Consider the following 21,989-nt stretch of genomic DNA (forward strand, 5'->3'; position numbering starts at 1 on the left):
ACTCCCTGAACACTGCAACAACTTATCCCTTTCATGCATGAATTATTAGATAACAAAGTAACAAACTCTTATTTTAACCACGACATGGATCAAAAATGACCCACGTTCATTTCCCATGTGATTTCATGCGTGTTTCTTTGCTGTATCTTTCGAAATCAATTTATTTTATTATTTTTATGATAACCTGCCTGATTCCCTGGACATATAGCCTAAGGTTTTAGCTGTTATTCCTGACCAACTTTGTGCATCTCTCAGTCCGTCATTATGAATTTATGATAGGCTACAATACCTCAAAATGACAAAAAGGTACAAAGATAATAATCATATGGGATTGTAGACAAGAGTTTGGGGCATGACTAAAACCTAAATAGTTGAAAATGGCTTTCAAATTTCTGCCCACGGACAGTGGACACCATACATTAAAGGGTTTTAAACTGGCTGTGAATAATAAAAAGTCAAACCGAGTGATTGCAGCACTTAAACACAAAAAGATTTATTTACGGTCCCACAGATACAAAATAGCATTTTTTTTTCCATATAACAGCATTTCTTTCTTTTTATTAATTTTTTTATTTCATTTTCTGACTTGCATGAGGTAAACAACGATCTATCACTTCAAATGATCTGAATGGCACAAAGAGAAGGACGCAGTCTGTTAGTGGTGTGAGGAGGGAGGGAAGCGACAGATGTGGAAACGAGCAGAATCCAAACTCATCCCTTCAGAGTCGTCTCCAGTGGCTGTTAAACGAAGCTGGGAATGTTAGTGTTGGGACATGCAGCTTCATTATCTCTTTATTTTTGATGCAGTTTGTTAGAATAGCTCTGATCGTCCCTGAACACATCACAGCACAAACACTTAGAAATCGGCCTTCGACACCTTTAAGGTCACGATGTTACAATTGGAGGCCTCGCCCGACAGACAGATCATGACAATCATCATCATCATCATCATAGAGAGAAAAGCAAAGGTAAGTCTGAGTGCAGGAGTCAAAGGGGGGAGGAGGTCAAACTGGTTTCACTGGGGCAAAGCCTTGAGGATGGCGTTGACCTCCTCGGCCACGGCGGTCAGAGCGAATTCAAACTGGTCCTGGAAACAAGAAGAAGGACAGTTACAGTTAAAGATGGCTGAGTTATTCAGAGGAGCAGTCACACACCTGTTCATTTCTGTGTTATTGTGCATTTTATAACTGAATGAATCACCTTAGTGCGAACCATCCCAGGCCTCTGGTCACGGACGTGCTCCAGTGTCGCGGCGATGTCGATCTCCTTCACACCTGCAGCAGCAGCAGCACAACAACAGGTGAGAGGCACTTTTACATTAAAACATTCACACTGTACCGATAAACGTGACTCTGAATCAGCCTCACCTTTAGCCATGCGGTTCAGAACCATGTCGATCAGGATGTACGTCCCCGTCCGGCCTGTGCCGTCGCTATGGAAACAGCATCCCAAGACAGAGTTAAAAAAAAAAAATCAAAATGATGAAATTCTGCTTGAAATTTCACAATAAACTTTAAAATCAACAATTAATCTGATCCGAGACCTGCTCTGCTGCAAAAAACACTGCAGGTTTCTGCCACCTAGTGGGCTGAGGTGGTACTACAGTGCAGGCCATGTGTCTGCATCTGAATCATTTAAATGTGTTATTTTTTAATCTAAATTAAACTATATTTCATCTTATTAAGAAAAAACGAAGACGTGGGTTCACCTGCAGTGCACGATGATGGGGCAGGAGCGTCCTCTGTAGCACTTATTCACCTTCCTGAGGCAAAAACATGAGAAACAAGACGACCATCACTGGCTTTGAATGCTTCCTCCTAATTCTGAAGTTTTTTTGGGTTTTTTTCAAAATAAAAATTGATCACATTTCCATTTCTCAGAGGCATGATGCATGATGGGTAGGTTAGTGAGTGAGTGAGTGAGTGGGTGGGAAAGGGGGGTGGGGTTTTCGGCGATGGACCTCCTGCTGCAGCCACATCAGTCCATGATCATTTTTGTGACTATGCAACTGGACCCAGACTACTAGCTGCAAACCACAAGAATGACACAGACAGATATGTTCAAAATTAAACCAGGGCCCCGCTGACCTCCATCGCACAGGGTGAGAGGACGGGAGGGAGGGAGGAGGAGGAAGAGGAGGAGGAGGAAGAGGAGGGAGTGGGGGAGGAAAGACTGAACGATGGGAGAGCTCCAGCTGGCCGATCACGTTCAAGGTAAATGCTTTTTATTTTTTTTTGCATTAGAATTTGATTAAAAATCAAATTTTTATTTTTATTAACCAGTAAATAAATAATATTAATTTATAATCTACTATCTCACAACAACTACAGCAAATGTTGTGTGATGGCATCCAAAGCTCCAGAACTGGAAATCTGTAATCTGAATATTATTTTACTCATATTTTTATATATTTAAAGCAGAAGTAAGCGGAATATTTGTGTTAATATAAGTCTTAAATAGTTATATCTTCCGACAGCAATCACTTACATAGAGTGTTTGGTCTGTAACACGGGTCTGTCAGTCACTCTGCTCTGCTGTAAGCCGAGGAGAAAACTTTCCTTGTATCCTACAACCTTTATCCAATGAGGAGAGAGAACGGCATAAAGGGGCGGTCCTCTCTGTGTGTGCAGCCAAGGGATGCACGTGAATGTGGTACGTAGGGACGAGGGCGGGGACTGCTAACTCCATCGGCTGACAGGAAGTTAGCCAAAACGACCGGATTGCTTACTTCTGCTTTAAATGTAAATATTTACAAGAACGTCTAGAAAAAGGTTGAAATATTTTTACTAAAACATAAATAAATGTGTGTGTCGGGCGGCTGCAGTACCGGCGGAAGTCCAGCAGGGGCCGCGTGGAGGTGGGGATGCCCTGGGCCGGCCAGCTCAGGAAGTGGAACTGGGTGAGCGTCCTGGTTTCCTGCGTCTGCACGTTCTTCAGGTAGAAACTTCTGACCAGGAAGTCGTTGCACCAGATGTGCTCGGACACCAGGTTCACCTGAGGACACACACACACACACACAATTTAGACGCACAACATTTTCTCAAAACGTGTTATCAATCCAAGGATGTTTAGGATGGAACAAGCTACCCATCAATATTTGAGAGTGTCCGACTTTTAGGACTTTTAAAGCACAACTTACAGACTGGATATTAGACAAACAAACTTGTGAGCACCTGTAATCATGTTTAACCCTCCTGTTGTCCACCTGGGTCAAAGAAGGAAGGAAGGAAAGAAGGAAGGAGGGAGGGAAGGAAGGAAGGCAGGAAGGACGAAGGGAAAGACGGGAAGAAAGAAGGAAGGGGAAAAGGAGGGAAAGATAGATGGAGGGAGGGAACATATTGGGTCAAAAAGGAAGGAAGGAAGGGAGGGAGGGAGGGATAAAGGATTGTGGAAAGAAGGAAGGGAAAAAAGAAGGACAGAAAGATGGAGGGAGGGAATAGATTCATTCAAGGAAGGAAGCAGGAAGGAAGAAGGGAAAGAAGGGAGAAAAGAAGGAAGGGAAAAGGAAGGAAAGAAAGATGGAGGGTCAATTGGATCAAAAGAGGAAGGAAGAAGAAGTAAGGACGAAGGGAAGGAAGGACAAAGGGATAGAAGGGAGGAAAGAAGGAAGGAAAGAAAGATGGAGGGTCAATTGGATCAAAAGAGGAAGGAAGAATAAGTGAGGATGAAGGGAAGGAAGGCTGGAAGGAAGGAAGTAAGGAAGGAAGGGAACAGATTGGGTCAATTTGACCCAGAAGACAACAGGAGGGTTAATCTGGGTTTTTCTTGTGTGTGCAGTTGTATGCCTATGGCTGGTGCGTGTGCAATAGTGTAGCTAGTTATTATTTGTGAATGTCTATGGCCGGTACGTGTGTAATAAGGTAGTCAGGGTGCAATCATGTAACCATGCTCAGTCTGGGTAAAGTAATCATATCTAGTCTGAGCGTGTGTAATTGTATATTTTTACAACTCAACGAATCATGTCCAATCTTCCTGCAATCATGTCAATCTACTTATTTTCTTATCTATCAGTCCTCTGTTTTTATGGATTTTTTATGTCAATTGTTGTATTGTTTGGGGACTACGGATGAAATTTAGTCCGTGTCCATGTAATGTAACATCAGTATACACTGTCCCGTCTAAATAAACAAATAAATAAATAAATAAAACACACACTAGTTGTTGTAATAATGAAAGGTGTGTGTGTGTGTGTGTGTGTGTGGTTGTGCTGCTCTCTCTCACCTCGTAGATGTGGTAGAGGGACGAGCCTTCGTCGGGCCAGTAGCGGTCACACTGCTTCTCTCCGTCCTCCACCAGAGCCGTCATCATCACGATCACAGTGCAGCCGTTCTCCCACACCATCTACAAACACACACACACACACACACATAGAGGGTCAGTGTGTCACGGTGCGTTCAGGTGCAGCCGCCGCCATCAGGAGCAGTGAGCGCTGACCTGCCAGAAGTCGGCGATGGTGTGAGACAGCGGACCCTGGGTGGCGATGTAGGCCGGCATCCGGGGGTCGTGCTCGATCTGAGGGAGGGGGGGGCAAACAGAGGTCACGTCAGGTCGACTGCATTAACATGTGTGTGTGTGTTACATCATGAAGGGGGCGGAGCTCTTACTATGGTGCTGGCGTTGATGTAGTCGGAGCGCGACGGGTTGACCTCGGCTTTCAGCTTCACCCTGGAGTGGTCGTCTGGATCCAGAACAGATGGTCATGTTGTGGTTGATGGAATGAATATGAATGAATGAATGAATGAATGAATGAATATTTATTTTGATTATAATAAAAATCAGGGGACACTAGTACTTATTAATGGACACTTTCATGTAAATATGCAGGATTATAGCAATCAGCTAATTTCCATCCGTTGCCCTTAGGCAGGTTGGTGTTTAACATGGTAATTGACAGGTACAGTACATCATAGACAGACAATGACTCATGACAGACCAAGAATAAGAATAAAGTGATCATTGAATGTTAAAGTGCTAGAGTTTTAAGGTGCTGAATGGATATTGCACATTGCCAAAGTGCACATATTTTGCACACACATACATAGATAGATACTGTACATAGATGTAGTTATGTAAGAACTATTTCAGAAAATTGGCATACATACAAATGTAGTAAGCATAAAAGGTCACCAGGCTGGCCCGTCTACAGCAACATTCACAACAACTAGACAAATACACAGAAATAAAAATGGAGAGTGTACTCTGTGTGTGTGTGTGTGTGTTGGACTCACAGGGCGCCGAGTCGGGGCAGCGGTTCTTCTTGGCGTTGGCGTCGCTCTGGGCCACGGACACGGCGCTGGGCTCGGCCTGGTAGGAGCACAGCGCCTCCCACTCCTTCATCAGCCGGTCCTTGTTCCTCAGGTGGTCCTCCATGTAGGCCTGAGGTCAGAGAGCCACACGCTGACCTCTACACGCTGACCTCTACACACCACACGCTGACCTCTACACACCACACGCTGACCTCTACACACCACACGCTGACCTCTACACGCTGACCTCTACACACCACACGCTGACCTCTACACACCACACGCTGACCTCTACACACCACACGCTGACCTCTACACACTGACCTCTACACACTGACCTCTACACACTGACCTCTACACACTGACCTCTACACACCACACGCTGACCTCTACACGCTGACCTCTACACACTGACCTCTACACACTGACCTCTACACACTGACCTCTACACACCACACGCTGACCTCTACACGCTGACCTCTACACACTGACCTCTACACACTGACCTCTACACGCTGACCTCTACACGCTGACCTCTACACGCTGACCTCTACACGCTGACCTCTACACGCCACACGCTGACCTCTACACACTGACCTCTACACGCCACACGCTGACCTCTACACACTGACCTCTACACGCTGACCTCTACACGCTGACCTCTACACGCTGACCTCTACACGCTGACCTCTACACACTGACCTCTACACACTGACCTCTACACGCTGACCTCTACACGCTGACCTCTACACGCTGACCTCTACACGCTGACCTCTACACACTGACCTCTACACGCTGACCTCTACACGCTGACCTCTACACACTGACCTCTACACGCTGACCTCTACACGCTGACCTCTACACGCTGACCTCTACACGCTGACCTCTACACACTGACCTCTACACACTGACCTCTACACACTGACCTCTACACACTGACCTCTACACGCTGACCTCTACACGCTGACCTCTACACGCTGACCTCTACACACTGACCTCTACACGCCACACGCTGACCTCTACACACTGACCTCTACACGCTGACCTCTACACGCTGACCTCTACACGCTGACCTCTACACACTGACCTCTACACACTGACCTCTACACACTGACCTCTACACACTGACCTCTACACGCTGACCTCTACACGCTGACCTCTACACGCTGACCTCTACACGCTGACCTCTACACACTGACCTCTACACACTGACCTCTACACACTGACCTCTACACGCTGACCTCTACACACTGACCTCTACACGCTGACCTCTACACGCTGACCTCTACACGCTGACCTCTACACACTGACCTCTACACGCCACACGCTGACCTCTACACACTGACCTCTACACACTGACCTCTACACGCCACACGCTGACCTCTACACACTGACCTCTACACACTGACCTCTACACGCTGACCTCTACACACTGACCTCTACACACTGACCTCTACACACTGACCTCTACACGCTGACCTCTACACACTGACCTCTACACGCCACACGCTGACCTCTACACACTGACCTCTACACACTGACCTCTACACACTGACCTCTACACGCTGACCTCTACACACTGACCTCTACACACTGACCTCTACACGCTGACCTCTACACACTGACCTCTACACGCCACACGCTGACCTCTACACACTGACCTCTACACGCTGACCTCTACACACTGACCTCTACACACTGACCTCTACACGCTGACCTCTACACACTGACCTCTACACGCTGACCTCTACACACTGACCTCTACACACTGACCTCTACACGCTGACCTCTACACACTGACCTCTACACACCACACGCTGACCTCTACACACTGACCTCTACACGCTGACCTCTACACACTGACCTCTACACACCACACGCTGACCTCTACACACTGACCTCTACACGCTGACCTCTACACACTGACCTCTACACACTGACCTCTACACGCTGACCTCTACACGCCACACACTGACCTCCACACGCTGACCTCTACACGCCACACGCTGACCTCTACACACTGACCTCTACACACTGACCTCTACACACTGACCTCTACACACCACACGCTGACCTCTACACGCTGACCTCTACACGCCACACGCTGACCTCTACACGCCACACGCTGACGCTTTTTTTAGTGTCTGAAACACCATTTTCACATATTTTGTATGATTGTGTCCTCTGTTTGTTTTTTAATGTTGTTGTATTAGCTCGGCTATATTGTAAACGAGGCTGCTACCTCAATATACTTCAGAGTTTAAAATAAATAAATGAATACGTTACTCTGATGTCTTGTATCCTTAGGAAGCTATGACTTGAAATACGCTACTTTTTTTTTAGATTTACCAGGCAAATTAGGTGTATTTGCATAAAGTATCGATATCGGATCGGAAAGGAAATTTGTGGTAGCCTGTGCATATTCTCATTTGTCCAGGTCATAGTATCTCAAAGGAGTTTAAATCGAAAGCAACTGGACTTGGTTATTTGTCTAGGAAGACGTTTCACCTCTCATCCAAGAGGCTTCATCAGTTCATGTTCGCATCTTAGTCCCAGTCTGGTCAGATGCTACATGAACTGATGAAGCCTCTTGGATGAGAGGTGAAACGTCTTTCTAGACTAATAACCAAGTCCAGTTGCTTTCGATTTAACCCTCTATGGTACGCATTATGATGCCAGTGGGGGAAAAAATGTTTGGAGTGTTTTTATGTCTCAAAATAGACTAAATAAACATAATCTAAAGAAATTTCAAAAAAATTATTTATTTTTGGAAGTTTGGGGGATTTTTTGACTGTAGGCAACATTTACTAATATATTAGTGTAAATATATTTTTTTCCAGGTGAAAAATGGCCAGGAAGTTCCGTTTTAGTGGAGCAAAATGGAAAACATGTTTCCTTTGAAAAAGTCTGCAAAAAAGGGTTTCAGTATGGCTTCTTGAAAGTCATGTGATAAATTAAAGCATTGTTATTGGTTCTCTAAGGTCTCCTCTCTTTTTTAAAGTATTACAGCATTAAATGGGATGAATTGTGGAGATGTGACAGGCCAAAAAGTGGTGGCAACATGGTACCTAGAGGGTTAAACTCCTTTGAGAAATTTGTGGTATCGAACATCAATACCGTGAAACCAGTGTGCGTGTGTGTGTGTGTGTGTGTGTCGGACCGGTACTGACCAGTATCATGTGTCCGGTGGAGATGTCCATGTTGGCCTGCGCCGGCTCCTCGCACCATGACGGCGTGCTGCTGTGCGAGCTGGGACTGGGCTGCGCTCCGTCGCTGAACTGGGACGACACGCTGCTCACTCTGGAGTCTGCTCCTCCTACTGCTCCTCCTGCTGCTCCTGCTGCTCCCACTCCACCAGCCCCTCCTCCTCCTCCTCCTCCGCTGGCTCCGCCCACGGCGCCCAGCGCGGCGGCTTCCAGGCGTCCGAAGGCGCCTTTGGAGGCCATGTGCTGGCGACACAGGTCCTGGTTTTTGATTGATTGATTGATTGATTGATTTATTTGGATCCCCATTAGCCATGGCAATGCCAAAGCTATTCTTCCTGGGGTCCATACGACATATTTACAATCTATCAATGCAATTTATGTCCCATACAATACAATCCATGTTCAAATACAACATAAAACACAAAGGAATACAAACAGATACACAACACAACAATACACAGACAGCTGGACAGCTCCCTATAGGTCTACATATATTATATATATTGGTCACTAGGGATGTCACAATAATAGATTTTCTTGGTACGATTATTGTCAGAGAAATAATCACGGTATTACGATTATCACGATGATTATTATGCATTAATTAATTTCACAACACTATTAATGTGTAAAATCAAATATAGTTACATTACTAATTATAAAATATTTTAAATATCTATTAAAATATGACCAATTATTAATCCGCCAGGGGAAGTGTCATCGATACCAAATGTTTTTTTTTTTATTATAAATGACACTCTAGCATTCAAACTCCTACCAATTCAATGCTACGTAGGTAAATGGACCAGTATCTGTGCATTTACCTTTACTTTGGCGCCACATCTGACGATACAGTTCATACATGATCTTTTTTTGGGAAGTGACGGTATTTAGGAATCTTTACGATTAATTAAAGCAGAAGTAAGCGGAATATTTGTGTTAATATAAGTCTTAAATAGTTAAATCTTCCTACAGCAATCACTTATATAGAGTGTTTGGTCTGAAACACGGGTCTGTCAGTCCCTCTGCTCTGCTGTAATCTGAGGAGAAAACTTTCCTTGTATCCTACAACCTTTATCCAATGAGGAGAGAGAACGGCATAAAGGGGCGGTCCTCTCTGTGTGTGCAGCCAAGGGATGCGCGTGAATGTGGTGACGTAGGGACGAGGGCGGGGACTGCTAACTCCATCTGCTGACAGGAAGTTAGCCAAAACCACTGGATCGCTTACTTCTGCTTTAATTGTGGTGTTTAATACCACGGTTAATTGTGAAAACAAGTAATTGTAACATCCTTAGTGCTGAGTGGAAACAGAAATGTAACTGGTGTATTTTCTGTGTTTCATCAGTTCTCCCGTTGGTTTTATGGAGTTGGTTTATGGAAATAAATATTGAAAACCATCAGTGTAGTGAGTCCACCATCTTCCCCCTCACCTGGTACTCCTGGTGCGTGAAGCTGCCGCCCTCGGGGCCGAGGCCGAGCTTCTTTGCCGCCAGACGGTGAGCGTGGTGACGCAGGCAGGCGATGGTCATGGTCGCCACCAGGATGCCGCCGATGCACGCCATGGCAACCAGGGTGGCGAACAGCCAGCGGGAGCCCGGCTGGACCCGGGTCACCAGGGGCAACGATTTCCCATTATTCCTCTGTGGGTGGGAAAAATCAACGTGTGTCAGCCAATAAGGTCGAGCCTTAGGGGGACGGAGTTTGATTGACAGGTTGACCCACCTCTCCGACACCACTCTGCAGCACCTTCAGGCCCGTCTCCGACTCCAGGACCTTCTTCTCTGCAACTGCAGGCGTGAAACATTTAAATATAACTTTATTAAACTGTCCTTACTTTTGTTCTCACTTTACACATGTTGAAAATCAATAACCCAATCAAATTATAATTTCCTTTTCTTAATTTAAATAACTGAAGGCTGTTATTCTTTACTCGAAAAATGATCTCCATTGTTTTTAAGAACATAAAATCTGATCATTTGAATGCACAGGATCTTATAAATAGTGGGTTTGTAGGTTCACAATATCACATGTTGTTTATTATTCTAATTACTCTTTTTTTTAAGTTTAATTATTGGGTCTATGTTTGTTTTTTTATACATTTCCCCAGACCTCAACACAGAATGTCATATATGGCAATATAGGAGAAGGATTAGAATATGCATATTTCAAAACAAAACTTTATTTAATTGTCCGTCTTATTGATGAAGCTGTTTAGTTTTTCAAAATAAAAGCTTTCAGACACTTCACCTGCAGCGTCCGCCACGTCTCCAGCCGTCAGGTTCTTGGAGTTCGGTCTCATCCTGAAAGTGATGGCAGGACCGACGACGCTGCAGAGGAGAGGAAAGAGAAGGAGACGAAGGAGAAGAGGAAAGGTTAGTCAGGTGACGATGAGGAGGCAGGAAGAGGCAGAGGGGTTCGGGTCAGCGATCCAGAGGCACCGAGCGAGCGGGGCGGGCAGGTGCAGGCAGGTTAGTAGGGAGGCGTAGGGTAACGTGGGCGGGGCCAGGTGCAGAAAGGGGGCGGGGTCACGGCCGCCGTCCTACCTGATGTTGATGAAGGAGCCGGCGGAGAGGCCGATCCGCTCCGAGAGCAGCTGCAGCAGTCGCACCCCGTCGTTCAGACTGAGGGGGCTGCAACACACACACACACACACACACACACACACACACACACACACACACACACACACACACACACACACAACACATAAACAGACTCAGCCACTCGTTCTCCTTTCTTTCTTTCGTCTTTCTTCATCTTTAATTTCCTCCACACAGACGTTCAACAGCAAAACATTCATAAGCTGAAACCACATCCTTCCGTCCATCCTTTATCCATCCATCCATCCATCCATCCATCCATCCATCCATCCATCCATCCATCCGTCCATCCATCTGTCCATCAATCTATCCATCTATCCATCCATCCCTCCCTCCCTCCCTTCCTCACTCCCTCCATCCATAGATTACAGACTAACTATCCATCAATCCATCCATCCCTCCATCCATCTGTCCATCCATCTGTCCATCAATCCACCCGTCCATCCATCTGTCTATCCATTCATCCATCCGTCCATTCATCCATCTGTCCATCCATCCATCCATCCATCCATCCATCCATCCATCCATCCATCTATCTATCCATCCATTCATCCATCTTTCATCCATCCCTCCATCCATCCATCCATCCATCCATCCATCCATCCATCCATCCATCCATCCATCCATCCATCCATCCATCCATCCATCCATCCATCCATCCCTCCCTCTCTCCCTCCCTCCTTACCTCTGGTTGGTGACGATGTAGCCGTATCCCTCCACTCTTCCCTCCTTCGCCTCCTCCTTCCTTCCTGGTTTGTCCTGGTTGGACGTCGTCTCTTTCTTGGCGCCCTCTGCTTTGGGGGGCGTGGTGGCGGCGGTGGAGGAGGGCGGGGCCTCAGCGGCGGCCATCTTGCTCGCCACGGATCCCTCTGAGATCTGATTGGATAAGATGAAGACAGGAAGTTAAAGCTTGGTTCTCTCTCTCTCTCTCTGCAGCAGCGATGATGTTTGTCACCGTCTCACCTTCTTTCCTGCAGCCGCCGCGTCGTTTCCGTATTTATCTGATTAACACAAAGACAGAACATCAGAATAAAGACACGTGTCTTTTCTTTTCTTTCTGGAGGTTTTTCATGTTTTTGACCTTTGACCAACCTTTGGTCTGTTTGTGGCCGTAGGAGCTCTCCAGCTGCAGCTGCTTCAGAGGGGCAGGGACGTCGTCCTTCTGCTCCGGTAACAAGTCCTTCATGTCCAGGCCGTAGCGGTCGAGCAGGAGAGCGAGTCTCTGCAGAGAGCGCTCTGTCAACACAACACAGATTATTATTATTATGTATATTATTATAGTCTCGAGTAAGAGATAAAGCAAAGTACAAACATAAATATCTAAAAAGAGATATAAAAACATATTTCCAAAAAGGTGTATGGAAGATGAAGGATAAAAATTGCTAAACATATTGGATATTATAAGTTGATATGGATAATTATGTAGTATATATATGTTTTATATATTCTTATGGATATATATGTTTATTGATATGGATAATTATGTAGTAGATATATAAACCATGATGAGTGGTGCATGCATTAATTAATTTGTTTGTTTTTCTTCTCAATTTTAGACACATTCGTTTGAAATACATCCATTCATTCATATCTCCAACCTGTGACGCTCTGGACTTCAACTCTTTAACAGACAGAGCAGTAAAAACACAACAGAGTGTGATGTGTTTTTAATTGAACGGAGGTCGGGGTGTGTTTCCTCTCACCGTCCACCGAGTCGTACTCCGTCTGCGCCTTCTTCTCTGCAGGCTCCTGCTCCTGCTGCTTCTCCTGCTGCTGCTGCTGTTTGCTGAGCTGGGACACCTGGGAAATGTAGTCCTCGCCGTAGTCCAGAGGGAAGTCCAGCTCCGGGAAGAAATTGGAGGAGGAAGAGGAGGAGGAGGATGAAGAGGAAGACAGTGAAGAGGGGAAACCTGCCTCCATCCCCCTGTGACGGGAGAATGACTGCACAGGTGAGGAGGAAGAGGAGGAAGAGGAAGAGGAGGAAGAGGAGGAGGAAGGGGAGGTGAGGTACAAGGAGACCAGGTCCTGGAGGAGCTGCCGGTCTTGGTCCACAGGGTTTCCTCTGGATCTGGAGCGAGAGGACGGGAAGGCCGGGCCGTCGTCCAGGGAGTTGAGGGAGCGCTCCTCTTCCTCCTGCAGGCCCAGCTGCTGCTGCAAACACACACACACACACACACACACACACACACACGCATACACACACACACACACACACACACACACACACACACACACACACACACACACACACACACACACACCTCAGGGTTTCAGCCACTAGGGGGCAGAGTGTGTGTGTGTAGCATGGAGATGTTGTTACCCTAGAATATGACTATCAGTTTTTATTTTGATAGGAACCAATACGTGCTCCAAGAACTTTTATTTTGAAAGGCGGTAAAGTTCACTTCAGAAAGGGTGGGTAACTTCCGCATTTATTCTATTGGAGCTATTGTGTTGTTAAAAATGTAAAAGCAAATTATTTTCTTTATTTTGAATCGCACAGAACCCATGGGTTGTGGTGTGGGGTGGCTGGTATGTGTTTAAAGAGAAAGTAGTTTAATGGATTCTCCCATTGCACTGAGATGACCCGTCACCGGAATAGCAACGGTCCCTTTTTCCCTGGATTCAATGGGAGAAGGAATGCAGTTCTTTACTCGGTTAATGTTGTTATAATAATCGGAGCAATATGATTTTTGTGTCGCTGTTTCTTATTAAAAATGTATTAATAGTAATGTGTGTTGTAAAATGTAATTTTGAATGCATTCAGGGATGTTTATGGTCCGGAAAATGATAGCGTGGTTGCATCAAGTGCTTAGTGCTCCGTGTTGCATTGCTAGTGATGGCTACTGTGTTCACATACTGAAAATAGTACATCTGGTGGTCAAACAGGCGCAGTAATCCTTGTGAAGAAACCATTTCCATTTGTGTGTTTGTTGTGCTACTGTTGCATCTCTAAAATGTGTATGTTTTATTCTATCTGTTACTCTTTGTAATCTGTGTTGACATGTACTGCTGCTATGTCTTGTGCTGCTGACCTTTTTGGCCAGGTCACCCTTGCAAAAGAGATCCTGATCTCAATGGGCTTTTATCTGGTTAAATAAAGGTTAAATAAATAAAAAAAAACATTTCAGAAAACCACTGTGCTCTGCTTGTTTGTTGTTTTGTCCCCCAATGCGAGTTATGTTGTAATTCTATTAATGTAAAATATTGATGGGAATGTGATGGATATTGTTTTATTCAGATTTATATATTTTTATATATATATATCTTTTTTTTCTAAGGTAATGCATGTTATTTATGTGTTCTCGGCCCTTTTTCTCTGGATTCAATGGGAGAAGGCACAGGAATCCTTGTGAAGAAACCATTTCAGAAAACCACTGTGCTCTGCTGTTTTCATGCAGGAGTAATAAATGTGCCTGAATCCACGTGGTCGTCCTGTCCTACACTGAGCCAGACACAACGCAGAATAGACCCCGGCCCGCTACACGTGCTCTCTACCTGGTGGTAGGTGTACGGGTCCAGCAGGGGCGTCTGCATGTGGACCGAGGACGAGGAGCGGGACGGATCCAGCACCATGTAGTCCACGTACTGCTGCAGCATCTCGGAGTCGGCTGCATCCTGGGGCCCCTGGAGCCGCCGCTGACCGGGGCCCGGCAGTCTGAGGGACCTGGGAGAGAGGAGAAGAAAAGAAAATCCGGTCACCCTTTAATCTACAGGCCGCGAAGTACGTGATAATGTCAAGAAATAACAAGTAATTGTGTCATAATGTCGAGAAATAGCCTAGAAATAACTGACTGTAACTGACAATTGCAAGGAATTGGTGGCATGAAAAGTTAGTTAGTTAGTTAAATTTTCAAGTATTTTAAAGTATTTGTCCCTTAGGACATGCATGCAGGCTGCCACAATCTTTTGCCTTTATGAAAAACACGACATTACTATGAAATTGATGGTTATTTCTAGACTATTTCTAGAATTATCGGCCTGTAAATTAAATCCTTCTTTCTGTTGTTGTTCCTATATCCGTTTTATTTCTCTGGACTCACTGTTTCGGCGTCTTCTCCTGCAGCCTGGAGGATGAGGAGGAGGAGGAGGAGGAGCTGGCGGTCGGGACGTTGCTCAGCTCTTGTCTGATGATCATCTGGGTGACGTCGTCCCTCCACGTCAGACCTGAGCACAGACACAGACACACTGCATCACACTCTGGTTTCCCACGCTTCGTTCTGACCCCTAAACCTATCGATGGAGACTTTCCCTGTGCAGAAACACTCATCCATGCCCATCCATGTTATAAAGACAGAATAAATATAAATATACATAATATAATATATCAAAACATGCAATATACATACCTTGCTCCATCAGCTCTTTGAGGACTTCCTGTAGTCTGTGCAGGACGGGAACCGACACCTGGTACTGGACCGGGTCCTGGCGAGGAGGCTGGCAGCGTCCGAACAACCCGTCTGAACGGCAGGAAGAGAGCAGCATGTCAGCACCCCGCCAAAATAAAAGAATCTGAAGGAATTTTTACTTTCCACATGAATCTAATTAAAAAATTTTTGCTGTTATTTGCTTGAAGTCCGACCTTGATTCCTGCTGCTATTGATCTTTTGTCTCTTGTTTTTGTTTAGCTCATGTACTGTATGTCTTTGTTCCCTACTTGTGCAGTGTTATACGCATTTTTTTTTGCGCTAAATAAATAAACTTAACGTTGAATAAAATGAGAGTGACACAAATAGTTTTGGATCAGATTAATAAAGGAAATCTAAATTATTATCATATTATTATTTTACTATAAGAATAGTTTAATAATTTAAGTTCACTATAACTGGAATATTATTACTATGAAATATAGCCTATATATGTTATTGGTGATTACAGGCTGTATAATCACAGCCATCGATATGACACACATCGATGTGGATGACACCACATCTGCACCGACAAAAAACACCTCGGGTTCACACACACACACACACACACACACACACACACACACACACACTGTGCAGAGACAAGTGTGAAAACACACTCCACTGCACAGAGAGTAAAGCACAATGTGTGTGTGTGTTTGTGTTGGTGAGTCATCCCCTCCCGTCTCATCGCATCAAACGCACACACACACACACACACACACACACGAGGGAGACACACAGTCGTCAGGCAAGTGATGTCACTGTTGTCATAGAGACGAGCAGGCTGAGCTGCGATTGGCCGGCGAGCAGCTGACGGAGGGAGACCTTGTTTATGTTCAACATCCTCTATGTGTGTGTGTGTGTGTGTGTGTGTCTGCCAGGTTATCGCTGCCACTGTGATGAACCTCACGGACTAACTGGTCTTTCTTCTCATACACACGCACGCACACGCACACACACTCCAGCGATGACTCAGAGCAAACACACACTCGAACGCAGCGGTGAAACAAACTGAATTCAGCATCTGTGACACAAAACTGCTGCAGTTCACTCAGATGTAACGTTTAACGTGTGAAGACAGATTACAGACTGTGACATGTTTCTATTTATTTGTCTAATGTGACATTTATTTATCTCGATTTTAATCCGTATTCATGTAAATAATCCAGATGTTGAAAAGTCTTCGTTTTCTGAATGAAATCTGGACTCAAACTGGTTTCATTCAGATTATTTGAAGATGTTTCAGATTTTATAAAACGTTGATTTGATTCCACGTGTTCACCTTGGTAACCAGATGTTCTGACGTCTCTGGGAAACACAGACGCACACACACACTCGGCCATCAATAATGCAGCTGTGTCTCAAGGCTGACACACACACACACACACACACACACACACACGCACACTCCTGTAACAACGTCCTCATCATGTTTGAACAGGAAGCAGCCTGGACTCAGGACAGGAGGACGTCGTCCGTCCGTGTCGTGTGTCCTTTTTATTCCTGTACTTCCTGTACTTTGTGATGTCACAACGAAGCGCCGGTCAACACTCACCATCGTTGCACAGCTGATCTCTGGGACAGAGCTTCTTCTCAAACAAACAACCTGCAAACAAACAAGCAGAAAAACATCAAAACTACAACAAACACACAAAGTTCATTAAATATAATTAAATAGAATAATTAAACTGACTGCTCATACAAGATTGTAGTCCTACCTAACTTTTAAATGATTCATTTCTGCTTCTTTGTGTGTGGTTAATTACTGGTCATATGTTATATTATATAATTGTAGATAATTCTTATTTGTAAAATCTTTTTGTTTTGGTTTATGCCTTGATTGTGTATTCTTATTGTTTTATGTTTTAAGCAGGAAGAATAGTTGATGTGTAGTATTGCATCAACTAATGGGGATGCAAATAAACTAAATCAAATCACCAGAAAATATGTTTAAATTATCATTTTAAATCCACTTTTACTGGATTTTAACAAAACGTCCTCATAATTAACTGTTATTGCTAAGTGCGTGTTTTTGGATCCATCCATCCCTCTCTCTCTCTCTCCGTCCAAACTTCACATGATGACTAATCTCTGCTCTCTCCTCCGCCCACACATCTCCCTCCCTCCCTCCCTCCATCATCAGTCACCTGTAAAACACAACATTACCGACTAATTACTGCTCATTCTGTCTAATTGAATCTCTCATTAGCGGAACACGCACTGTAAAAAATGTTCCTCAGTCTCACTGCACATTTATGGCAGGAACGTTTCTGCAGAAACATTATTTATTATAATAATAATTATAATATAAAAATAAGTTGTATTTCTCACTAAATATTTTCCATCATGATTTTAACAGCATGTTTTCATTATTATTTTTGTGAAAACATGGTGATTCATCTAATTCTACTCCTGTAGTTTATTCTCAACAGTCTGCACAGTCAGCAAAGAACAATAAACACAGCAGGACGAGTGAAGCTGCTGCACAGAGTGGATTTGCATTAAAATTATTCTTCAGATCTTCCTCTGTTTTGATAAAATAAGAGCAAAACCTTCTCTCTCTCTCTCTCTCTGTGTGTGTGTGTGTGTGTGTGTGGCTACGCAGCAGCTGCAGCGTTTGAATCCTGGGAGTCATAGAAACAGACAAAGAAACAAATAAACCGTGCAGCTCGGTGCAGTTTGTGCAGAAAGTGACTCAGAGTCGTTGTTGTGTCGCTGCAGCAGCAGCAGCAGCTCGTGTTTCTCTGGGGGAAACTCAACAACACAACACAACACAACTTCTCCCACCACTTAGATCCAATCAGAGAGAGAGAGAGAGACTGTGGCTCCATCACACGCCGCCGCCTCTCCAGCTCCATTTTGTTTCCTGGGCCGAGGCTGTGTCAAAATAAAAGCCCAAATATGTACTGTTTATATTATATAGTGAATTCTATGGGGAAATCCTTCAATTAAAACAAATGCAAAGTATGAAACTTCTCCTCCGGGGTGTACGATGTGTTATGTATGTTGAATAATCCGTCTACGGTGGCCCACATGGTCCAGGATTCTTCATCTAAAAAAGTAATTTAACACACATCCACAGCAGGAAACTGAAGCAGCTTTTAAGATTTTTTTAAAAAGCTGAAAGTGTCGACAGTGACTTCACTGTTTCTCTGCAGCTGTGTGTGTGTGTGTGTGTGTGTGTTATATATATTCAGAGTGTGTTTTCAGTGAAAAGGTTTAATTAGAAGAAGAGAAAATTCAGGCTGACTCACTGAACTCATCACCGTCAGTGTCTCTGTGCTTCGCTTTTACCCTCCATTAACGTCCACAGTGTCGTTTTCATAATGGTGCTGCTGGCATTTGTGGCTGCTGCAGCTCAGAGAGAGTGTGTGTGTGTGTGTGAGTGTGTGTTGGCTGCCAGAGGGTATTTAAGGTGGAATGAGTCAGCCTGGACCAGACAGACTCAAACCTGTGTGGTGTTGAGGCTGTGACACTGCGCAGCTCTCTGCTCGACCTTTGACCGCTCAGCTCCACACACACACACACACACTCTGATTCCAGGCGACATTTTGTCCCCCCCTTCATCGCCATGGAGACACACACCGTCCGCATGATGTGCATTCATGTCACGGCAACGAGTGAAGCATCATTAAAAACATAATTCATCATTAATAAAACATCCAACTCTTCCATCTTTACAATATTATTATAATTATTAAGGATGGAAACACAATTATTATTACATACTGATTAGAATATAGCTTTATAAATAACAAAATATAGATTCAATGATGCTTCATAGTGGGTTTTTATTATAAAATATTACGTATGTTACTATCATCATGTACAAAGATGACAAAGAAAAGTTTAAGCATCATAAAACTCAACACAAGCCTATTTAGAGTGTGTTTAAGTGTTAAAATAATATTAAAAATGATCATGTGTGTGTAAGTGAATCATAGAAATCCCAGTGTGAGTGTGTGAGCAGTGGATTTTTTCCTATTTTTGTCTCTTTCTCACATTAAAACAGAGGATCTGGTGCTGTCCATGGTGCTGAAACTCTCCGCTCTCTGTCCATGGTGCTGAAACACTGTGGCACCGTGGAAACAGGAAATGAGTGTAATTACAGCGAGGAGCGAGACGGAGACGGAGGAGGCCAGAGGTCACGTATGAGTCACGATCTGTTGCTTCGATTTTCAACACATCCACAGACAGTTCACCTGCATCTGATCCATCTGATCCCTGTTATTTCCTGCTTTACGCTTTTATTTTGGTAAATGGCAGTGTAAAAGTGTAAGCGTCGCCCCTTTTATTGCACATGTTCCTCTCAGGACGTTTATGAGTCAATTACAGACTTAATGGCTTCATAATGTCGAGATCTGGTGTCTCGGCGGCTCCCAGCAGTGAAGTTATACTGGATCGTACTGGTTTTAAAGCCCAGAGGCAGAGTGGACAGACTGGAGCCCATCTGTTGATCCTGCAGTGTGGATTAAAGCCTCGCAGGTAGAAACAGATGTTGCACAAGTGTTTATACTAAATATTATAATAGTATCTCCTCCTCTGTACGTGACTCTGTTTATTTCTGACACATTGATCATTGATTTGTTATAATAAAGAGCTTCAGTGGTTTTCAGTCGACTATATTATGAATTGGAATTACTGCTTCCTGATATATAATCTATAAAAGATGGTCTGGATTAAATATATATAATCAATAAACTATAATCACTGCTGGTCTGGAGACCGGATGCTGGCTCCAAATGAACCACAACAAACCAGATCATCCCCCCTCCCCTCTCTGTTTGTTTGTTTGTTTGATTGATTGATTGATTGTTTGTTTGTAGACAACAAAATGATCGATCAATTGGTGCAGTCACACACACACACACACACACACACACACACACACACACACACACTGCTCAGAGTGTGTGCGTCAGAGGAAGAAGCTGAGTTATCATTATTATTACTAGGTATTATTGAGGTATTATTATTATTATTAGGGTATTGTTATTATTATTGACCTAAACTGATCAGTTATTGATCGGGATCCAGCTGAGTTCAGTTCATTTCCTGCTTTAAACACGAGTTCTGCAGAAAAAAAACATGAAATCCAAACTCCTGCTCCTTTTCTAAAAATCCGTTTCACCGTGAACAAGATCAAGTGCAGCGACTCGCGCCGCCGGAATCGAACCGGTGGTGGTGGTGGGAGTCGTGATTCACGCGAGCCGGAGGGAAGAAGGAGGAGAAGTCTTACCGTGTCTGGCGGCCGCGCTGAGGCGGCAGGAGGCGGTGAGGAGGAGCAGGAGGAGGAGGCTCAGAGCCGCGCGGAGCCGCGGAGACCTCATGGTCCAACATCCAACATCCAACATCCAGGAGGAGGAGGAGGAGGAGGAGGAGGAGGAGGAGGAGGAGGGAGACTTCACCAGAGATCCATGTCTGAGGAGACGCTGCTGCTGCTGCTGCTGCACGAGACTGATGGAGATGGAGAGGGAGGGAGGGAAAGAGAGAGGGAGGGAGAGAAGGAGGGAGGGAGGGAGAGAGAGAAAGGGAGGGAGAGTAGAGAGAGAGAAGGGAGAGAAGGAGGGAGGGAGAGAGAGAAAGGGAGGGAGAGTAGAGAGAGAGAAGGGAGAGAAGGAGGGAGGGAGAGAGAGAAAGGGAGGGAGAGAGAGAGAGAGAGAGAAGGGAGAGAAGGAGGGAGGGAGAGAGAGAAAGGGAGGGAGAGAGAGAGAGAGAGAGAAGGGAGAGAAGGAGGGAGGGAGAGAGAGAAAGGGAGGGAGAGAGAGAGAGAGAGAAGGGAGAGAAGGAGGGAGGGAGAGAGAGAAGGGTTGGTGTGGAGACGAGAGGAGGCGCCACACTGTAAGAAATGAACACAGCCAGTAAAAAGCAGGTTGTTGTTCCACTACAACACTTCCTGTCTGACCTGCTCATCAACCTCTGGACCTGCAGCACCAGACCACACCTGGTCACTCACCTGTAGCTCCTCCCCCTCCTCTTCCTCCTCCTCCTCTTCCTCCCTGGAGGAACTGGAGTCTGACTTTCAAAGTAAAAGCATAAAGAGTGTTTTAACTTCTTATATCTTATCTATCTATCTATCTATCTATCTATCTATCTATCTATCTATCTATCTATCTATCCATCCATCCATCCTTCCATCTATCTATCCTTCCATCCATCTATCCATCTATCTATCTATCTATCTATCTATCTATCTATCTATCTATCTATCTATCTATCTATCTATCTATCTATCTATCCATCCATCCTTCCATCTATCTATCCTTCCATCCATCCATCTATCTATCTATCTATCTATCTATCTATCCATCCATCCATCCAATGGACAATATGAATATAAATATATGTATAAATATCTACATATAAAATCAGTGGTAATGTTATATTTTGTGTATCAATATGCAGACACCAAGTACTGATCTTTTATGTCAATTGCTCATGTGACTGATAAACAGACTGAAAACTTTATCAACTAACAATTCACATGAATCACAAACTTTTCTTCATGTTGTGGTTTTAATATTG

The 21,989-nt window shown here is 44.5% G+C and overlaps 1 protein-coding gene across 1 annotated transcript; it reads right to left on the reverse strand.

Moving 5' to 3' along the window:
* Positions 1-477: 477 nt before the first annotated feature.
* LOC146990573 (receptor-type tyrosine-protein phosphatase-like N) lies at positions 478-20,918 on the reverse strand. Its single transcript, XM_085795427.1, has 23 exons — positions 20,704-20,918; positions 17,020-17,070; positions 15,402-15,512; positions 15,096-15,219; positions 14,551-14,719; positions 12,756-13,203; positions 12,145-12,288; positions 12,016-12,053; positions 11,738-11,928; positions 10,996-11,082; positions 10,700-10,779; positions 10,175-10,239; positions 9,883-10,092; positions 8,417-8,710; positions 5,229-5,376; positions 4,605-4,678; positions 4,435-4,512; positions 4,222-4,341; positions 2,828-2,994; positions 1,709-1,762; positions 1,368-1,432; positions 1,201-1,274; positions 478-1,087 (listed from the first exon to the last, which is right to left on the reverse strand). The coding sequence occupies exons 1-23, from the start codon at positions 20,816-20,818 to the stop codon at positions 1,016-1,018; spliced, it is 2,979 nt and encodes a 992-aa protein (XP_085651553.1). The 5' UTR covers positions 20,819-20,918; the 3' UTR covers positions 478-1,015.
* Positions 20,919-21,989: the final 1,071 nt, after the last annotated feature.

This window comes from Trachurus japonicus, chromosome 2, assembly GCF_045865225.1.
Source record: "Trachurus japonicus isolate A0001 chromosome 2, Traja_1.0".
NCBI lineage: Eukaryota > Metazoa > Chordata > Actinopteri > Carangiformes > Carangidae > Trachurus > Trachurus japonicus.

Bases quoted from the DNA above. Each gene is read 5' to 3' on its own strand.
- LOC146990573 (XM_085795427.1), bottom strand. From the start codon at position 20,818: ATGTTGGATGTTGGATGTTGGACCATGAGGTCTCCGCGGCTCCGCGCG. The intron at 15,513-17,019 runs GTGAGTGTTGAC...CCTGCCGTTCAG, and splicing joins AGATCAGCTGTGCAACGATG to ACGGGTTGTTCGGACGCTGC. The intron at 12,054-12,144 runs GTTGGTCAAAGG...TGTGTTAATCAG, and splicing joins CGGCCACAAACAGACCAAAG to ATAAATACGGAAACGACGCG.